The 19511-nt window shown below is 46.4% G+C and overlaps 2 protein-coding genes across 3 annotated transcripts in view; one reads left to right on the plus strand and one right to left on the minus strand.

The window, feature by feature from the left end:
- The window catches only part of LOC141094128 (uncharacterized), a 254798-nt gene that overhangs the window by 15631 nt on the left and 219656 nt on the right, over window positions 1–19511 (minus strand). The gene's annotated exons all lie outside the window — the stretch shown is intronic.
- LOC141094114 (uncharacterized) overlaps window positions 8001–19511 on the plus strand; it is a 51630-nt gene continuing 40119 nt past the window's right edge. The window contains exons 1-6 of one of the 2 annotated variants that reach the window (XM_073579846.1): window positions 8001–8109; window positions 13671–13820; window positions 14334–14513; window positions 14596–14719; window positions 14803–14900; window positions 15099–15189. In XM_073579846.1, the coding sequence (XP_073435947.1) occupies window positions 8089–8109; window positions 13671–13820; window positions 14334–14513; window positions 14596–14719; window positions 14803–14900; window positions 15099–15189 (664 nt within the window). In that variant the 5' untranslated portion in view covers window positions 8001–8088. Of the gene's footprint in view, window positions 8110–13268; window positions 13566–13670; window positions 13821–14333; window positions 14514–14595; window positions 14720–14802; window positions 14901–15098; window positions 15190–19511 lie in introns of those variants that run through there. The other variant, XM_073579847.1, reaches the window with a different exon arrangement.

Here is a 19511-nt window from a genome sequence, read left to right on the forward strand (position 1 = left end):
TTGGAGGGAGCTAGACATCAATTTGTGGTCCTATGCTGAAATTCCACTCCTATTAATTAGTATTTGCCAATCTGCTTTTTGTCCCTTATTAGATTGGCCTCTTTTTTGCTCTGTCTCAGAATATTTCAGAGTCCTGATATAGGTTTAGAAGTCTAGTGACTTCAGGGTTAATTTTGCTATCAGAAGTGTTGGACAATATTTTTGTGGGTTGTTTTTGGCAGATTGCAGACAGTGTCTTTCCTTTTCTGTCCTTTTAGTTAGCCGGGCCCCATTGTTTGCTCAGCCTATTTTCCTGCCTTTGTTTGTATTTTCATCTTGTTTCACCGTCAATACATGTGGTTGTCTGTCTTTCCTTTGGGGTCTGCTCTGGGGCAGTTAGTTTTCCTCTTTTCCTGCTTTAGGCTTATGTAGTTCTCCGGTTGTGACGAGGCATCTAGGACCAACATAGGAACGCTCCACGACTGCTTCTAGTTGTGCGGTTAAGATCAAGGATCTGCAATCTGCATAGTTACCAACTTCTCTGGTTTTCTGAGACTTAGCTTGTTGTCTTGTTTTTCCTCCTCGGTTTCCCATTCATAACAGGGCAGTCTGATATAGGGCATAGCACCTCCACTTCCGCGTCAGGACCAGGGGAGAACTTCCAGTTCAGATCCTCCAGGATCACAGGGAGCAGTCACATGATCAGGATTCCAGACATGCAGGGATGATTGCAGAACCAGTGCTGAAACCTAGGCAGGTCACATGATCAGAATTCCAGACATGCAGAGATGATTGCAGAACCAGTGCTGAAACCTAGGCAGGTCACATGACCAGAGTTCCAGACATGCAAAGATGAATGCAGAATCAGCCTCTGCTGGAACATAGGAAAGACACGTGATCAGGGGTTCTAGACATGACGAGACGATCACAGAAGGCAGAGCAGAAACGCAGGCATCCCGCAGCTCAACAGTCATGAGGTGAGTGTGCACACTGCTCTAGGGAACATGCAGGATAGCAGACATGAGATGCGCGTGCATACCGCTCCCAGGGTCATGAGGCAAAATAGACATGGCGTACATGACCTACATGGCAGACATGACAGAATGCCTAAGGCAGGGGCTGACACAATGAGCAGTTTGAGAGAATGGAAGGATTCAATTGCTTCTTGAGTGAGATCATAGGGGTCTGATGACAAGCAGTCTTAAAGTGGTTGCATCATTTGTGAAGCAGACCTTATCCAAGGCCTGCAGTAGGTCACCAAGCCTAGGAAGGTGCGTAGATTCTGATGCAACCTGGGTAGAGGGATATTTTAGATTGCCTGTTTCCTGTCTTCAGTCAAGTGTCTCGTACCTTCGGCAATACAATGTCCCAAAAATGTCACCTTTTGTTTGCAATACTGTAATTTGTCACGTGAGATCTTGCAACCATTTTCTGCTAAAAAACATAGCAAGGAAACTGTAGCTTCCTTGCAGGACATCTGATCCGGGCAGCAGAGCAAAAGGTCATCCATGTACTGTAAAAGTACTATCTGTGGATGAGGTGGTTGCCATTGCTCAAGGACCCCTGCCATTTCTGTGGAATAGATGGTAGGGGAGTTCTTTCCTCCTTGTGGGAGGACTGTCCAACAATATTGTATACCTTCATGAGTAAAGGAAAAAAGTCAGGGTGCAGGGGTACAGAGAAAAATGCATTTGCCAAATCAATGACTGTGAAACATGTTGACGTTGATGGGATCTGTGACAGTAATGCGTGTGGATCAGGGACAATTGAGGTCTCACACTCTCTGTAACATCATTAATAGTCATGAACCATCCTATAAGTGTCAGGGGAACCCCTTGGTCCTTTTTTCTTAATGGGATACAAAGGGGTGTTGCAGGGGGAAGATCTTTGCACCAGAACTCCTGCCTTAACATACTCTTCAATATCTCTGCTCAGGGCCATTGATTTGGCTAGGCTCAAGGGGTATTGCTTTAAACAAGGAGGAGTGGTTCCTTTTTTCAATTTAATCATGACAGGGGGAATGGGCAGCTAACCCACATCAGTTTTTCCCCTTGCCCAAACAGTGTCTGGCACCTCTTGGCTATCTCGTAATTTTAGTCTTATTTTTTTAGTCATAGGGGCTTCTGTCATTTGCCCCTATACCCCCACATTCCACAATCTCATTAGTAATCATGTCTGGCATTATCAAATCTCTGTGTACCACAGTCCCGGCTGCCCCAGTGTCAATCAAAAATTCTGCATCTTTCCCTCCTGGCATTGTTATGGTGGTCATCAAGGCAGGACCAGGTCCAGAGGGGACAAGAACAGGGCACACATTTGTCACTGGGTTGCCAGTTTCCTAGTCTGTATGTGGAGGAGGTGGAAGATTGGTCTGCTTACTCTCCTTTATTGGGTTTTTGCAATGGTTGGCATAGTGCCCATTCTCACCACAATTCCAGCACCTCACTGTTTCTATGTCCTTAGTTCCCTTACTATGTCTCCACTGTTTTCCTTGCGCTCCAGTATACATGACAGGTCGTCTTATTGTCCTTGTTTTTTCAACTCCTTTAGCCACCTTCAGGAGTTCTTTTGGATCTACATTTCTCCATTCACGTCTGGCTGTCTGTACTGCGTCTCGTAAGCCTTTGCTCATACCGTCAATGAATGCATTTACCAGTATTTTAACATCGAGTGGGTTTATGGGACTGTACCCCATGTCTGCCCATTTTAGCTGTAACCGTCCAAAGTACATCTCTATGCTCTCTTCTTTTTGCTGTGTCACGTCAGTCAGGAGTACAGACTTCTCTGATTGTTTCACTATAGCCTATTGTTTTAGTGATTCACGGTATGTCTCCCCAGACCGTGCAGTTTTATCATCCATGCCCCAAGCTTGAGCCTTTGCCACATCTGTATGTGTCTTCATTATGTGTCCTAGTACGTCACCTGCCTTTGAACTCACCAAGCTCTCTAGGTCTGCCCAGGTACACTTATATGCCTGCTGTATTTCCTTTATTTGTCTATAAAATGGGAAAGGTTGGTTTTCAGGGTTAGGCAACTGCTTTTTCAAAGCCAGCTGGTCAGAGGGGCTAAAGGGATAATACTCCTGTATCTGTCTTATTCTAGTCACCCTTCTGGGTCTCGATGTGGATGTTTCACTGGTGATGGGTCTGGTCATGGAGGTGACTGGATTATTGGTGGGGGTGACATGCTGTTCCCCAGCTTCCTCTCCCTCAGGACCACTGCTAGCTTCTTCCCCAAAAGTCAATGCTCCCACTCGTGAGTCAGCTTCCTCTGTCACTACATATGATCTTGTCTGGACAGGATTTAGTGCAATTTGCTTAGGTTGGGTTGCAGCACAGGTCATACAAGTGTTTCTCCAGTCTAAGCTTGGCTGACCACAGTATTTACAAGTCCAACTGTCTTGTCTCGATCTCTGATTATGCAGAGGTGGGGCGCTAGCAGTCATAGATTTTTGTGCATCAAAACAGTCATAATACGTCCCACTGTAGTCTCTTTACTTCCATACTGTTGTATTTCCTCTGCCACACAACACCATTTATTCACTTGTTGTTCTTTCCTTTTGTCTTGTATCCAACCCCTATTTTCCTCTCTGAAACTGTGACATTTCTGTACATCCAAACATCCACACTCTGGCATTTTTGCCTTTTTCAATATTGGTCCCACAGCTTTCACTGCTTCCTTTCCTTCTCTATCTTTTACAATCTGCATAGCTGTCTTGGATCCCATTGGGGGCACCGGCTGTACACAGAAAAAGTTGTCCATGGCTTCAACTTTTCCTCCTGACAGCTCACCTTTATTCTGAAATGCCCCTCTAGTGTGCTTGGACCTTGTCTTACAGGCCACATGTAGCAAGTCAGAGCGAGCCTGCCAAGGTGTAGCGGGAAGGCTCCTTGCCTCTCACCCGGTAGACCTACAGGATGTAATGACTAGGCTCTCTGCCTCTCACCCGTTAGATCAGCTGGCTAGAATAGGAATAGACCTTTTTCCTTCCAGCCCAGCTCCATGGAATGTGGGAAGGCTGCTCCAACTTAGACAGCTCACCTCTGTTCTGAAATGCCCTTCTAGTGTGTCTGGACCTTGTCTTACAGGCCACACATAGGAAGTCAGAGTGAGCCTGCCAAGGTGTAGCCAGAAGGCTCCTTGCCCTTGCCTCTCACCCACAACAAAAAACCTGCTGACTAAAGTAAGAAGGGCCAGGTGTGATAGGCCTCTAACCTACTTTATCAGCCATACAGTTGGCTACCTCCTTTGTTGATCCACAATTAGCTATGTATCAATCACTCAACTTGAAGCAGGTGAATCTTTTACCAATCTTTCAATCACACTGAAGGTCAAACAATCTTTCACAAATTTCCCTAAAATAGGCACAGTTCCTTTTCTCCCCTTTTTTCTTGTGCAGTACTGTTGCTTTAAACAAACCACAGATCTCTCAGCGCGTACCTCACGAAGGATAGAAATACAGAGAATTTTTAGCACAGCTCCATGCCACCTCCCATTAGACACTCAGCATAGATAGGAGAGGAGAATCACACAAGCCATCCATCGCGTGGCAGCTTACTTTACCCTTCCCATCAGAATTTTAGAAATGTAGTGTCCTTCACACAGTAACAGAATGCAGCAGTTCTTTAGAGTTAATCAAAATCAATCTCTGCAAAACCCTCATTAATCTCTGGTGACCACTGGACTTCACTGTAGGGGCAAATAACTGTATAATGTGAGTAACCACGCCTTGCCCTTTTCTGGCCAAATACTTCCAGAAAACTCTCCAATGTCATACCACATATAACACGAGCTAGATCATTACGCAATTCATTCAATATCAGATGTAGATTGAAATATCTGTAACGTACCCATCCTGGACCTTGCATGAGAACTGGAAAGGTAACAATATTAGGAGTCCATGAAAAAATTCTGTAGGGCTCTGCTCCTTGACTCAGTACCCCTAGAACTCCTCTGCAATCTTCACAGAATAGTGATGACTCATTCATGCGTGCTCATTCAGAGGTTCTCATAGACATACATACATACAAGGATTCACACAGCCTGCCTATTTTGCACTTTAAAATTAGCACCTTATGAAACTACAGCAGTGGCCACTGACACTTTGAGAACACCAAAGCCAACTTCTTAAACAACAAAAGCCACAAAAAACAAAAACCACAGCCCTATAAAAATTTCAGCCTCATATGATTTACTGCCAATCCAAAATCATTACTGCACGAAGTATCCCAGCTCTGTGCTACACAGTACACAACCAGTTAGTACATTAGTATATTGCCAGAACAGATTGACAGATAATACAGATGACAATTATTATCTTATTACTCTATTATTCCACTCTCATACGGACATACTCACTGCTCACTGGTGATGTGGGTTCTTTTGAACCATGTTGTACAGTCTTACCCAGAGATATGTAGAGACCCAGAGAGAGAGATCGCAAATGCAAACAGCGTAAGAGTAAAATTTCTCACTTTGCAGCTGCTAGATTTTGCAGTTCCAATCTCCCAGGAAACTTCCAGATACGGATTCCAAATAGTCTGGTTTCCACGACCCCACGTTGGGCACCAAAACTGTTATAGCTGTTGTCGGTCTGACCCAGAGTCGGGTATGCTAGATCACCAGTAAGGCCAAATTAGGAGTTTACACCCTTAATTTACAAGCACTTGGAGACAAAGGAGACTGCACACACGGGTCGTGGGCAAATCACTTTATCTGACGTAATGAAACACAAGGCAATACTTTATACCATTAACAACAATATGTAATTCTATGGAGCTCATGTGGCCTCCACCGATTATCCCAGGGTCATACTTTGTTTACCATGTACCCAGAACATGTTGTTGCTGACTATTGAGAACATATATAGTAACACGTATAGTATCCTTGAAGCAGAGACTAATAGTCTGCTGTGTCATCAGAATAAAAAAACATAGCAATGAAAGGCAAAAGGCAATTGAAGAATTAAAGGCAGTTAAAGGGATATAAAGGCAAACCATTAACCCTTCTATATCACTACGTACACCTCGTTTACACACGGTTCTGCTCCGTACACACAGGGCTCTGCTCCATACCCCTCATACGCATAGGGCTCTGCATACTTTTACATACGAGCCTCCGCTCCGTACACCTCGTACACACGCGGCTCCTCTCCGTACACACACAGCTCCGCTCAGTACAACTTGTACACACGCGGCTCCGCTCCGTACACACATGCCTCTGCTCTGTACACCTTGTACACATGCGGCTCTGCTCCGTACACTTTGCAGACACACGGCTCTGCACTGTACACACATGGCTCCGCTCCGTACACCTCGAACACACGCAGCTCTACTTAGTACACCACGTGCACACACGGCTCTGCTCCGTACACCTCGAACACACGCAGCTCTACTTAGTACACCACGCGCACACACGGCTCTGCTCCGTACACCTCGTACACACGCGGCTCTGCTACATCCACCCTGTAAACCCTTCTGCTCCGTACACCTCACACACACTCAGCTTCGCTCCATACACCTCGTACACGTGCGGCTCCACTCCATATACCTTGTATACGCGTGGCTCCACTCCGCGCACTTCGTACACACACGGCTCCGCTCCGTACGCCTCGTACACACGCGGCTCCGCTCCGTACGCCTCGTACACACGCGGCTCCGCTCCGTACGCCTCGTACACACGCGGCTCCGCTCCGTACACCTCGTACACACGCGGCTCAGCTCCGTACACCTCGTACACACGCGGCTCAGCTCCGTACACCTCGTACACACGCGGCTCAGCTCCGTACACCTCGTACACACGCGGCTCAGCTCCGTACACCTCGTACACACACGGCTCAGCTCCGTACACCTCGTACACACACGGCTCCCCTCCGTACACACAGGGCTCCGCTCCGTACACCTCATACACACACGGCTCCGCTCCGTACACCTCGTACACACGCGGCTCCGCTCCGTACACCCCGTACACACACGGCTCCGCTCCGTACACCTCGTACACACACGGCTCCGCTCCGTACACCTCGCACACACACGGCTCCTCTCCGTACACCCCGTACACACACGGCTCCGCTCCGTACACCCCGTACACACGCGGCTCCGCTCCGTACGCCCCGTACACACGCGGCTCCTCTCCGTACGCCCCGTACACACGCGGCTCCTCTCCGTACGCCCCGTACACACGCGGCTCCTCTCCGTACGCCCCGTACACACGCGGCTCCGCTCCGTACGCCCCGTACACACGCGGCTCCGCTCCGTACTCCTCGTACACACGCGGCTCCGCTCCGTACGCCTCGTACACACGCGGCTCCGCTCCGTACGCCTCGTACACACGCGGCTCCGCTCCGTACGCCTCGTACACACACGGCTCCGCTCCGCACACCTCGTACACACACGGCTCCGCTCCGTACACCCCGTACACACACGGCTCCGCTCCGTACACCTCGTACACACACGGCTCCGCTCCGTACACCTCGCACACACACGGCTCCGTACACCTCGTACACACACGGCTCCTCTCCGTACACCCCGTACACACACAGCTCCGCTCCGTACACCCCGTACACACACGGCTCCGCTCCGTACACCCCGTACACACGCGGCTCCTCTCCGTACACCCCGTACACACGCGGCTCCGCTCCGTACGCCCCGTACACACGCGGCTCCGCTCCGTACGCCTCGTACACACGCGGCTCCGCTCCGTACTCCTCGTACACACGCGGCTCCGCTCCGTACGCCTCGTACACACGCGGCTCCGCTCCGTACGCCTCGTACACACGCGGCTCCGCTCCGTACGCCTCGTACACACGCGGCTTTGCTCCGTACGCCTCGTACACACGCGGCTCCGCTCCGTACACCTCGTACACACGCGGCTCCGCTCCGTACACCTCGCACACACACGGCTCCGCTCCGTACACCTCGTACACACGCGGCTCTGCTACAGCCACCCTGTAAACGCCAACTGACCCCACACAGAAACTTCCCCTCATCCAGCACCATGACAACCAGCACAGCAGAGTCCTGCACACACTGAGGCCCCTGATCATGTGACCCCTGACTCCTCCCCTCCTGTGACCTCATCACAGGTCCTGTGCGCACAGAGCAGCCATATATGTGGAGTGCGGCTCTGCAGGTTAGTGATGGGCAGTCCGGCTCTTCTTGCTCCTTTCCCCACTTTTCTCCCTCCTGTCCCTTCACTATAAAGCCTGGGCCTCATTATACAGCTGTACAGGGGTCTAGTGAAGGCTTTTTAGCCCTTTCCTCAGACTGTAGCTCCTGTGCACAGGCCCTCACTCCTGTCCCTTCACTATAAAGCCTGGGCCTCAATATACAGCTGTACAGGGGTCTAGTGAAGGCTTTTTAGCCCTTTCCTCAGACTGTAGCTCCTGTGCACAGGCCCTCACTCCTGTCCCTTCACTATAAAGCCTGGGCCTCATTATACAGCTGTACAGGGGTCTAGTGAAGGCTTTTTAGCCCTTTCCTCAGACTGTAGCTCCTGGGATCAGGCCCTCACTCCTGTCCCTTCACTATAAAGCCTGGGCCTCATTATACAGCTGTACAGGGGTCTAGTGAAGGCTTTTTATCCCTTTCCTCAGACTGTAGCTCCTGTGCACAGGCCCTCACTCCTGTCCCTTCACTATAAAGCCTGGGCCTCAATATACAGCTGTACAGGGGTCTAGTGAAGGCTTTTTAGCCCTTTCCTCAGACTGTAGCTCCTGGGATCAGGCCCTCACTCCTGTCCCTTCACTATAAAGCCTGAGCCTCATTATACAGCTGTACAGGGGTCTAGTGAAGGCTTTTTAGCCCTTTCCTCAGACTGTAGCTCCTGTGCACAGGCCCTCACTCCTGTCCCTTCACTATAAAGCCTGGGCCTCAATATACAGCTGTACAGGGGTCTAGTGAAGGCTTTTTAGCCCTTTCCTCAGACTGTAGCTCCTGGGATCAGGCCCTCACTCCTGTCCCTTCACTATAAAGCCTGGGCCTCATTATACAGCTGTACAGGGGTCTAGTGAAGGCTTTTTGGTTCTTCCCTCAGACTGTAGCTCCTGGGCACAGGCCCTCACTCCTGTCCCATCACTATAAAGCCTGAGCCTCATTATACAGCTGTACAGGGGTCTAGTGAAGGCTTTTTAGCCCTTTCCTCAGACTGTAGCTCCTGTGCACAGGCCCTCACTCCTGTCCCTTCACTATAAAGCCTGGGCCTCAATATACAGCTGTACAGGGGTCTAGTGAAGGCTTTTTAGCCCTTTACTCAGACTGTAGCTCCTGGGATCAGGCCCTCACTCCTGTCCCTTCACTATAAAGCCTGGGCCTCATTATACAGCTGTACAGGGGTCTAGTGAAGGCTTTTTGGTTCTTCCCTCAGTCTGTAGCTCCTGGGCACAGGCCCTCACTCCTGTCCCATCACTGTAAAGCCTGGGCCTCATTATACAGCTGTACAGGGGTGTAGTGAAGGCTTTTTAGCCCTTTCCTCAGACTGTAGCTCCTGGGATCAGGCCCTCACTCCTGTCCCATCACTATAAAGCCTGAGCCTCATTATACAGCTGTACAGGGGTCTAGTGAAGGCTTTTTAGCCCTTTCCTCAGACTGTAGCTCCTGTGCACAGGCCCTCACTCCTGTCCCTTCACTATAAAGCCTGGGCCTCAATATACAGCTGTACAGGGGTCTAGTGAAGGCTTTTTAGCCCTTTCCTCAGACTGTAGCTCCTGGGATCAGGCCCTCACTCCTGTCCCTTCACTATAAAGCCTGGGCCTCATTATACAGCTGTACAGGGGTCTAGTGAAGGCTTTTTGGTTCTTCCCTCAGTCTGTAGCTCCTGGGCACAGGCCCTCACTCCTGTCCCATCACTGTAAAGCCTGGGCCTCATTATACAGCTGTACAGGGGTGTAGTGAAGGCTTTTTAGCCCTTTCCTCAGACTGTAGCTCCTGGGATCAGGCCCTCACTCCTGTCCCTTCACTATAAAGCCTGGGCCTCATTATACAGCTGTACAGGGGTGTAGTGAAGGCTTTTTAGCCCTTTCCTCGGTCTGTAGCTCCTGGGAACAGGCCCTCCCTCCTGTCCCTTCACTATAAAGCCTGGGCCTCATTATACAGCTGTACAGGGGTCTAGTGAAAGGTTTTTAGCCCTTTCCTCAGACTGTAGCTCCTGGACTCCATGTGATCTCACCATAACCCTAACAAGCTAATTAAGGTGTGAAATCTTGGTCAAAATTATCTCGGTACACAAATTTCCAAGGGTGCCCAAAGTTTTGCATCGCCCTTTTTTCCTTTTTGCAACTATGAAATTGTAAAAAATGTCTATATATATATTTTATAATTATTTTTTTTGCCTAAAATACAAAGGCCATGTGTGATGTTAGAGGTTCGGACTTTTAGAGATCATTTCATCTTCATCTTACTACTGCTCACAATAACAGTCATTTTGACCCGGGGCTCCCACACTTTTACATGCCGCTGTCAATGCTTCATCCCGCTGGTGCAAATATCGACGGAGAAGTTATTGGCTAATATCACTTACTGAATAGCTGCATCGGGACCCCAGATCCCTGGAGCGCTCCCGATAATCAGCTGCATGTGTCGCTCTCCATGCAGGTGCTGTGACTATCACACAGCAGCTGATTATCGGGAGCGCTCCAGCACACTGAGTCCTGCACATACTGAGGCCCCTGATCATGTGACCCCTGACTCCTCCCTTCCTGTGACCTCATCACAGGTCCTGTGCACACAGAGCAGTCATATATGTGGCAGACACTCCTGGATCTTCTGCTTTCTGGGCCGGTTCCTCCTGTGAGTCCTATTAACCCTTTCGTTCCCTGTGTTCTCCTTTCTGACAGGACAATATCTGAATTCGGATAGTGTGACAGGAATTTAAGCAATGTGGAAGGAAAAAATGACAATTTTACTTTTTTCCTCACAAAAATGTGACTTTAGCCCCAAAATTGTCAGCATAACAAATCCTTATTTCCCCACTGTAGTTTGTAGACTCCATATACAGATCCCTTAAGTGTGAAAAGAGCTGAATTCCCCACTTAAGTTATTGCATTTTGGAAATTGCCCCCACTGGGAATTTATCTCCAGGTAAAGGCACAATTGTGTCTCCATGGGGGTTGTGCTCACAGCCCAACATCGTGCGGCCTCCAAAGAAATGCCACCCCGCACCATTACTGACCACTGCCAAACCGGTCATGCTGAAGGATGTTGCAGGCAGCAGATCGCTCTCCACGGCGTCTCCAGAGTCTGTCACGTCTGTCACATGTGCTCAGTGTGAACCTGCTTCCATCTGTGAAGAGCACAGGGTGCCAGTGGCAAATTTGCCAATCCCGGTGTTCTGTGGCAAATGCCAAGCGTCCTGTACGGTGTTCGGCTGTGAGCACAACCCCGTCTGTGGATGTCGTGACCTCAGACCATCCTCATGGAGTCAGTTTTTAACCTTTTGTGCAGACACATGAATATTTGTGGCCTGCTGGAGGTCATTTTGCAGGTCTCTGGCAGTGCTCCTCTTGTTCCTCCTTGCACAAAGGTGGAGGTAGCGGTCCTGCTGCTGGGTTTTTGCCCTCCTACAGCCCCCTCCATGTCTCCTGGTAGTACCTTCAGCCTCTGGACACTACGCTGACAGACACAGTAAACCTTCTTGCCACAGCTCGCATTGATGTGCCATCCTGGATGAGCTGCACTACCTGAGCCACTTGTGTGGGTTGTAGAGTCCGTCTCATGCTACCACGAGTGTGAAAGCACAGCCAACATTCAAAAGTGACCAAAACATCAGCCAGAAGCATTGGTACTGAGATGTGGTCTGTGGTCCCCACCTGCAGAACCACTCCTTTATTGAGGGTGTCTTGATAATTGCCAATAATTTCCATCTGTTGTCTATTCCATTTGCACAACAGCATGTGAAGTTGATTGTCAATCAGTGTTGCTTCCTAAGTGGACAGTTTGATTTCACAGAAGTTTGATTTACTTGGAGTTATATTCTGTTGTTTAAGTGTTCCCTTTATTTTTTTGAACAGTGTAAATAGATAGATTTTTTTTTTCTTTACGTTGGAGGGTCCAATTCCAGCTATTGCTGTGGGATCTGTGATTTCTATCTACTCCACTGTGTACAGGATAATAGAGTATAATAAAGTAGTTATGGACGTGACGTAACTAACATTGTGCAGTGACTCTGCTTTCCATATAGTGATGGATATTTCCGGTTGCTGAAACTGAGATATTTTTTCCACTTTAAATCTTTTTTAAACCCCTCTGATCAGTGCGATCATACATCATACAAGCCTCTGATGGCTCCGGTGATGCCCTGTACTACTGTAGTGCCGTGTATCATCACTGCCTGTCAGTGTAATACTAACGGCCCCATACACATGAGATCAGAGTTGGCTGAACGGGCATTTGGCAGACGGCTATCTCTCCCGACTCCCCCATACACACAAATATTCCAGCTTTCCTGTGGTCTGTATGAGAGAGTCGCCTCCAGACTCCTCTAGAGGAGGATTATCTACAGGAAGAACAAACGGATTATCCTCTGAAATTCAGGATGTCAGTTCCTTCTCTGCCCTGACATCATCTGTCGGGAGGCCCCCAAATACATTATATGGTCGGCCAAACCCCCCGAAATCAGTGCTTTCATGTAACCTTAGTGTAATGTGTATGGGGGCGTTATAAGGTAACTTATTGGACGCTGCCTCTGGCCCGGCCTAATAGACCTTCATACATTGCAGCCCAGACACCATTATTAGGCATGTAAGTATCGGAGTAACTAGGCCGCCCCATACTATCGAGTACTTGGAGGCGGGGGACATTCAGCCAAACTCTGTCACACCTTCTTAGATGTCATGTTTGCTTTTCACAGCAGCAAGTGGTTAAACAGTCAGGGTTTTTGTTGAAGCCTCACCTGTGCCGTCCCTGCGGTGTACATCTATGTTCTGAGGCCCAAAAAGATTCATTTCTTTTTAATAAATGTTTAACATTTTAAAAATTATACAATGTGTCTTCTGCTTTTTGCATATTTTTTTCTTCTTCCAAGAATTGTCGGAGCCAATTTTTCTTTAGAAACATTTTAATATCGGCTTTTTCTGGAGTTTTTCTTGTAATGTAGGAAAGCCTAAGGCCAGAAATAATCCCCATAAATCACTGTACATGGAGACTTTGGGATCAGATCATTTCTGTCCGTTGTGTTTGTGGAAACAAAAAATCTTTTCTAAAAGCCTCAAACTTCTGTGTGTGACTCAGAGCTGAGATCTAACGGGATAGAAGATTCCAGTGCGGGGAAGACGGGAAACCTTCACATAGACGGCCGGTGGGGATGGAGGCAGTGACCGACTCTGGCCACATCTGTCTCTAGAGCCGTAGTAGAAGATGAAGATGTCGTCCTCATCATGAAGGAGTTATTTCTCATGTCGCGTGTAATGAATATCTCCTGCAGTATTGCTAATGCCGATTCCAGTGTCGGTAATGAGACGAGAATTAGCGTTATGGAAGATGAGTCTATGAGGAACGTGTTCAGCTGCCGACTCCGAGGAGGAAACTGCTTGTTGTCTGTGGCCTAAATATATAGGTTTTATTAGTAGATGTCAGGGAGGAAAACTAAACCCTGTAAAATAATAAATCTCCTCATATGTTTCCCTTATTATCTCCAGTAAGTGTATTATTACACAGGATTCTTATGATGTTACATCGGATCATCTTCTTCTCATTCAGGTCTCTACAATATCGGATCCTCTCAGTGAAGATCTTCTACAAAAGAGAATTTTCCTGATTTACCCATCAAGGATGGATATGGATAGAGGCAAGATGGCGGAGAGGATGTTACACCTCACCCTAGACATCCTCTTCCGTCTCACTGGAGAGGTGAGAGATTCTGATGACGTCACATTACATCATTCTTATCTATGGGAATAGTAGAAACTGAAAGAAAAAGAGCGCAATAGGGTCTTACCCGAGAAAACACAGATATAAGTCAATGGTTTATACTCACCCTCTGCAGGAGAGTAACAGGCATAAAGGAACAAGGTCAGCTTGCTGCACATCCAAATGACCACGCCGTGGCCATAAATCTTCAGATTCAAGGAAGGAATTTTTATGGATTAAACGTGCGCTACCAGACCATCACTCCTCACAAGTTGTGTAGTTAATACATTTATTTCCCTACGCGTTTCAAAGTTAAAAACTTCTTCCTCAGGGGATGATATGTACCTATATATCATCCCCTGAGGAAGAAGTTTTTAACTTTGAAACGCGTAGGGAAATAAATGTATTAACTACACCTCTTATCTATGGGAATAACAGATGGACAGAACTGGAGAGGTGAGGACTCTGGGAATGTCTGTAGTGAGATTTATTAATGTGTTTCTCCATAACCAGGATTACACAGTGGTGAAGAAGAGCTCTAGTGATCGCTGTCAGGACCCTGTGTCTGAGGGATGTGGAAGACCCCTGAGCCCAATCACAGGGACTCCACCTCACCCCCTGATCCGTGAGGACATCAATGACCAGAAGATCCTAGAACTCATCTACAAGATGATTGAGCTGCTGACTGGAGAGGTGACACTGCTGGGAATGCTGGGACATTATACAGTAACACTATGAAGGGATCGGGGGATGACGGTATCATTGTATGTGTCAGGTTCCTATAAGGTGTCAGGATGTCGCTGTCTATTTCTCCATGGAGGAGTGGGAGTATTTAGAAGGACACAGAGATCTGTACAAGAACGTCATAATTGAGGTTCCCCAGCCCCTCACATCTCCAGGTAATAGACAGGACTAAATACACACGGCCTATAATTATCTGTATGAAGAGAATGAATTCAGTCATTGTATGTGTTTCCTCCAGATCTATCCAGTAAGAGGACAACACCAGAGAGATGTCCCCGTCCTCTTCTTCCACAGGACTGTAACCAAGAAGATCCCAATGTTCCTCAGGATCATCAGGTAGATGTAGAGAAGGTGTCAGGAGATCTCCCCTATGATGTGTAGATGGCTGTGAAGGTCTTGTGCTCAGTCTTGCTGTATCTACCAGTATTATATGTTTTATACTTGTGTAATGAGAACGGTGGAGATGGCAGGATTAGAGCTGATCATAGATGGGACTTCTCCATCTGTCGGTGACTTTTACAATATTTGTTTCAGGGTGAAGATCTGACCCATATTAATACTACAGAGACATATGTGAGGGGTGATGAGTGGTGTAAAGAGGAGATTCCCACATATGACTACCCAGGTGAGTAGTAACCACTGAATGCAGAGAAGTCACAGATTCCTCTCAGTCACCGGCTGTGGCTGCTTTATCGGTGGTGTAGTCCGGCCGTATTACCATGATCACCATTTTGCCTCTAGACCACAACATTCTCCTCCACCCAAAACTGTTCAAATGACTTTGGGCATTGAAAGCCCTTTTCTATAGAACTTACAACCAATTACATTGTTTTTGATCCTAAGGAATTCAGATTATTGCACAATCTCTCCTGAAATGGGGAGCAATATTATTTTCTCTAAACTTCTGGTCAGGATTCATAGTAGCTCCAATGGTCCACCATAAATGAGGGCGACTCTGGTTTACTGTTGTGTAATCTGTATTTGTAGTTTTCAGTTAATGAGATTCTCGTGCTCTGGGGCGGGGCTGTGGGTGGGGCTGTGGGCGGGGCTTTGTGTGGTGCTCTGATTACATATTCATCTGTATTGGCTTATGACAGGTCGCTGACCCCTCACTGACCTGCCCCCATTATTACATAATGCCTATAATATTGTGGCTGTTGTGAGGCTTAGAAAAAAATTACATCCAGTAAAATGACACCAGCGGCGCCTGCACAGTAGTCTCTATCTCTTACTTATAGATGCAACTGCGCAGGCTCCGCCATCGTCGGTGACATTTTGCTGGGTGTAATTTTTTTTCTAAGGCTGGAGTCACACACAACGAATAAAAAATCGGTCCGATTTTAATGGTCCGAATTCGCACAAAGGTTTCTTGACCAGTGATTCGTTTTTGACGCGATTTTTCTTCATTGATGCGATTTTATTTTATTTTTTTTTATTTTAAACTATAATTTTTATTGAAGTTTAACAATAAAAATAGAAAATAAACATACAGATTATGGGCAGTTACAATCGTTTATACAGTCTTCCAATCTGTTATCTTTAATAATAATAGTAAGCAATTATCTCTTTTCTGGTTTCAGGTTTCAAAATTTAACAATCATTATACAACATTGAAACCCCAATGATTGAGCCTCCCTCTCTACACCAGACAGCTTGAACTCCTATATGCCCCTTGACCTAATCTCGCCTAGAATCCGAGTACTCCAGCCATTTCCCCCAAGTAACTTCAAACTTATACCCTTTATTATTACTGATTGCTATCATCTTTTCCATACTACAGTTATATCGCATCTTAGCCCTTATTTCTTGAACAGTAGGAACCTGCAAAGTTTTCCATTTGCTCGCAATACATCCTCTAACCACAGTCAAAAATTGTACAGTTATTATTGCATCGTTATGATCCATATCTTCCAGGCCTATGGACAGCAATGCAGTTTCGGGCCCCATCTCCACACCATAGCCCAGTATCGAGCTTAAACATTGTTGTGTCTCCGCCCATACAGGCTGAATCAGCTCGCACTCCCACCAAATGTGCAGCAACGAGCCTGACTGTTTATTACACCTCCAGCACCCGTCTGATAATTGAGGATTTTTCTGTAAACGCTTTGGCGTATAATACCATCTATATAAAATTTTTCTTGATATCTCCAAATGATTAATACACTGGGACATTTTATTGTGTATTTGGAAAGCGTAATCCCATTGTTCTTCCCGAAAATGTGTTTTTAAATCAATTTCCCATTTCTCCACAAATGGTAGGGAGTGCGAACCGCCCACGTCATTCAAGACCTCATACGCCCTAGATATTCCCCCTTTTGTATCTTTGATGACTTCAAAGAAGTTTTCGTATGGTGAGACCAAATCCTGATGATCTGTTTTAATACTTGTTAGCAGGTGTCTAATTTGGAGGTATTTATAAAAATCCCTCTGATGTACCCCAAACATTCTAACTAGATCACTAAACGGTCTAAGGACCGAGTTACTCATAATATCTCCAACTTTTAATAGTCCCTTCTCGATCCAGTCTCCCAAATCCAAATTTTGGATCAAGTTACCCACTACATTCATAGGAAGCTTATGTATTCTTGTAGGGAGTAATTTTTGTCCAATCGTCTGCATTAACCAGGTGTTTGCTCCTGCTCGTATCGTAGGGTGACTTGGCAATTGCACCTCTTTGGCCAGTCTGAGATGCCACATATACGAGGCCATAGAGGGATGCCCCACTATTTGCGCTTCCAGTTTTACCCAAGCCTTTGTAGAGTTTCCATCCCACCAACATCTTAGCTGATCTATCAACGTAGCCCGATAATATGCTCGTACACATGGGCAACCCAGCCCCCCCCTTCTTATTGGCAAATACAAGAATTTTGCTGATACTCTCGCTTTCCGTTGGTTCCATATGTAATTCATTAAAGCAGACTGGATTTTTTGTAGTGTGTGCAGTGGGACTTGGACAGGCATGTTGCGAAAATAATATAAAATTTGAGGTAATACCATCATTTTTACCACTGAAATCCTGCCTAACCAGGAAATCATTGCTTTGGAGAATGATTGCAACTCCTTATGGATATTCTGCAGTAAACGTGTGTAATTTGTTTTCCCCAGATTTTTGATTGGGTAGTTTAATTGAATCCCTAAGTATGGAATTGAGTCAGCTCTCCATGTCAAAGGATATTGTTCCATTAGTTTCTGCTTTGTAGTCTGTGGGATACCCATGTCAAGGATTAAATATTTACTTAAATTAATTTTGTAATAGCTAGCTTTTCCGAATTGGGTAATGAGTCTAAATATGTGGGGCAGGGATACTTCAGGATTCGTGACACATAATATAACGTCGTCAGCAAATAGACCTATCTTATTTTCCATAGTACCTACTTTGATCCCGGAGATTTCTTTCTCCATTCTTATAGCCTGGGCGAATGGTTCCATCAATAAGACGAATATCAGTGGGGAGAGAGGACACCCCTGCCTCGTTCCGTTTGTGATAGTAAACCCAGGAGACAGATACCCATTTGCATATACCTGGGCCGAAGGCCCAGAGTATAAAGCCATGATGGAAGACAGAATGGGTCCCCCGAATCCAAAACATCTAAGCGTCCTTTCCATAAATCCCCAGTGGATTCTGTCAAACGCCTTCTCCGCATCCAATGACAGGAGCAGAGAAGGCACCCGACTCCCCTCCACCTCAGCAATCAGATCTATAAGGCGTCTGGTTCCGTCACTGGTTTGTCTATTTTTGACAAATCCGACCTGATCCCAGTGGATCAACTCGGGAAGGATGTCCAGAAGTCTCAAGGATAGTACTTTAGCAAATAGTTTAACGTCCGTGTTCAAAAGCGAAATTGGTCGAAAGTTTGCCGGAGTATTTGGATCCTTTCCTGGTTTGGGTAGGGTAATAATATGAGCCTTCAGCATTTCTGCTGGAAAGGCACCATTCTTGGTGGCTTCTTTGAATACTCTCGCCAAGTAAGGAGAGATCAGATTTTTATATTTTACATAATAGTTGTTTGGGATGCCATCTGGTCCAGGGGCCTTATTTAGCTTCAAAGTATCAATAGCTCTATGAATTTCCAATATTGTGAATTCCTGGGATAATTTTTCTATATGTAAATTAAGCTCATGTAGCCTTTTGTGAAGGTCTGAAATCTCAGCCGCCCTTGTGGGAGAGTATGATCTTTTGTGCAATCTATGTAATCTTCCCAATTTGGTTTGAATATCATATACTGCATTTTGCGTAGATTTTTTATAATGGGAAGCCTGCTTTATAAAATGCCCCCTCATTACTGCCTTATGTGCACACCATAGTGTTGCGTCCGACACTTCTCCATTATCATTTTGTATAAAATAGTCTTGAATGGGTTGATGCGTTTGTGAAGCATAAGTGGGGTGGTTCAGGATATAAGTATTGAGCCTCCAAATTGGGGATCTATCTATGACATGCTTCTCTTCTATTTCCAGTGTGATAGGAGCATGGTCGCTCCAAGTTATAGTACCTATATTAGCGGTTAATACTCGCGGGATTATTGTTTTATCAACTAGAAAAAAATCAATTCTCGTGTACGTATTATGCGGGTGAGAAAGAAACGTATAATCTCGTGTAGATGGGTTTTTAAGTCTCCAAATATCATGCAGTTCTTGCATGTGACACAGTTTGGCAAGTGGGCTGGGATTGAGCTTATTTGATCTGGTTGTAGTATCCATATTGGGCCACAACGCTACATTAAAATCCCCTACTATTATAAGAGAACCTTGCTTGACTTTAATAGCTTTTGCTATTATTTTCTTAATGTGAGTATATTGTCCTGTGTTGGGGGCATATATGGTTACTAGTGTGTATGGGATGTTGTTGATTAAACACTGTAGTATAATGTATCTTCCATGAGAATCTATAATTTGGTTAGTTAGGGAAAAGGCCACTGTGTCCCTTATTGCAATCGACACCCCACC

Source organism: Dendrobates tinctorius, unplaced genomic scaffold (genome assembly GCF_039654945.1).
Source record: "Dendrobates tinctorius isolate UK_male_01 unplaced genomic scaffold, ASM3965494v1 ptg000063l, whole genome shotgun sequence".
Lineage (NCBI taxonomy): Eukaryota > Metazoa > Chordata > Amphibia > Anura > Dendrobatidae > Dendrobates > Dendrobates tinctorius.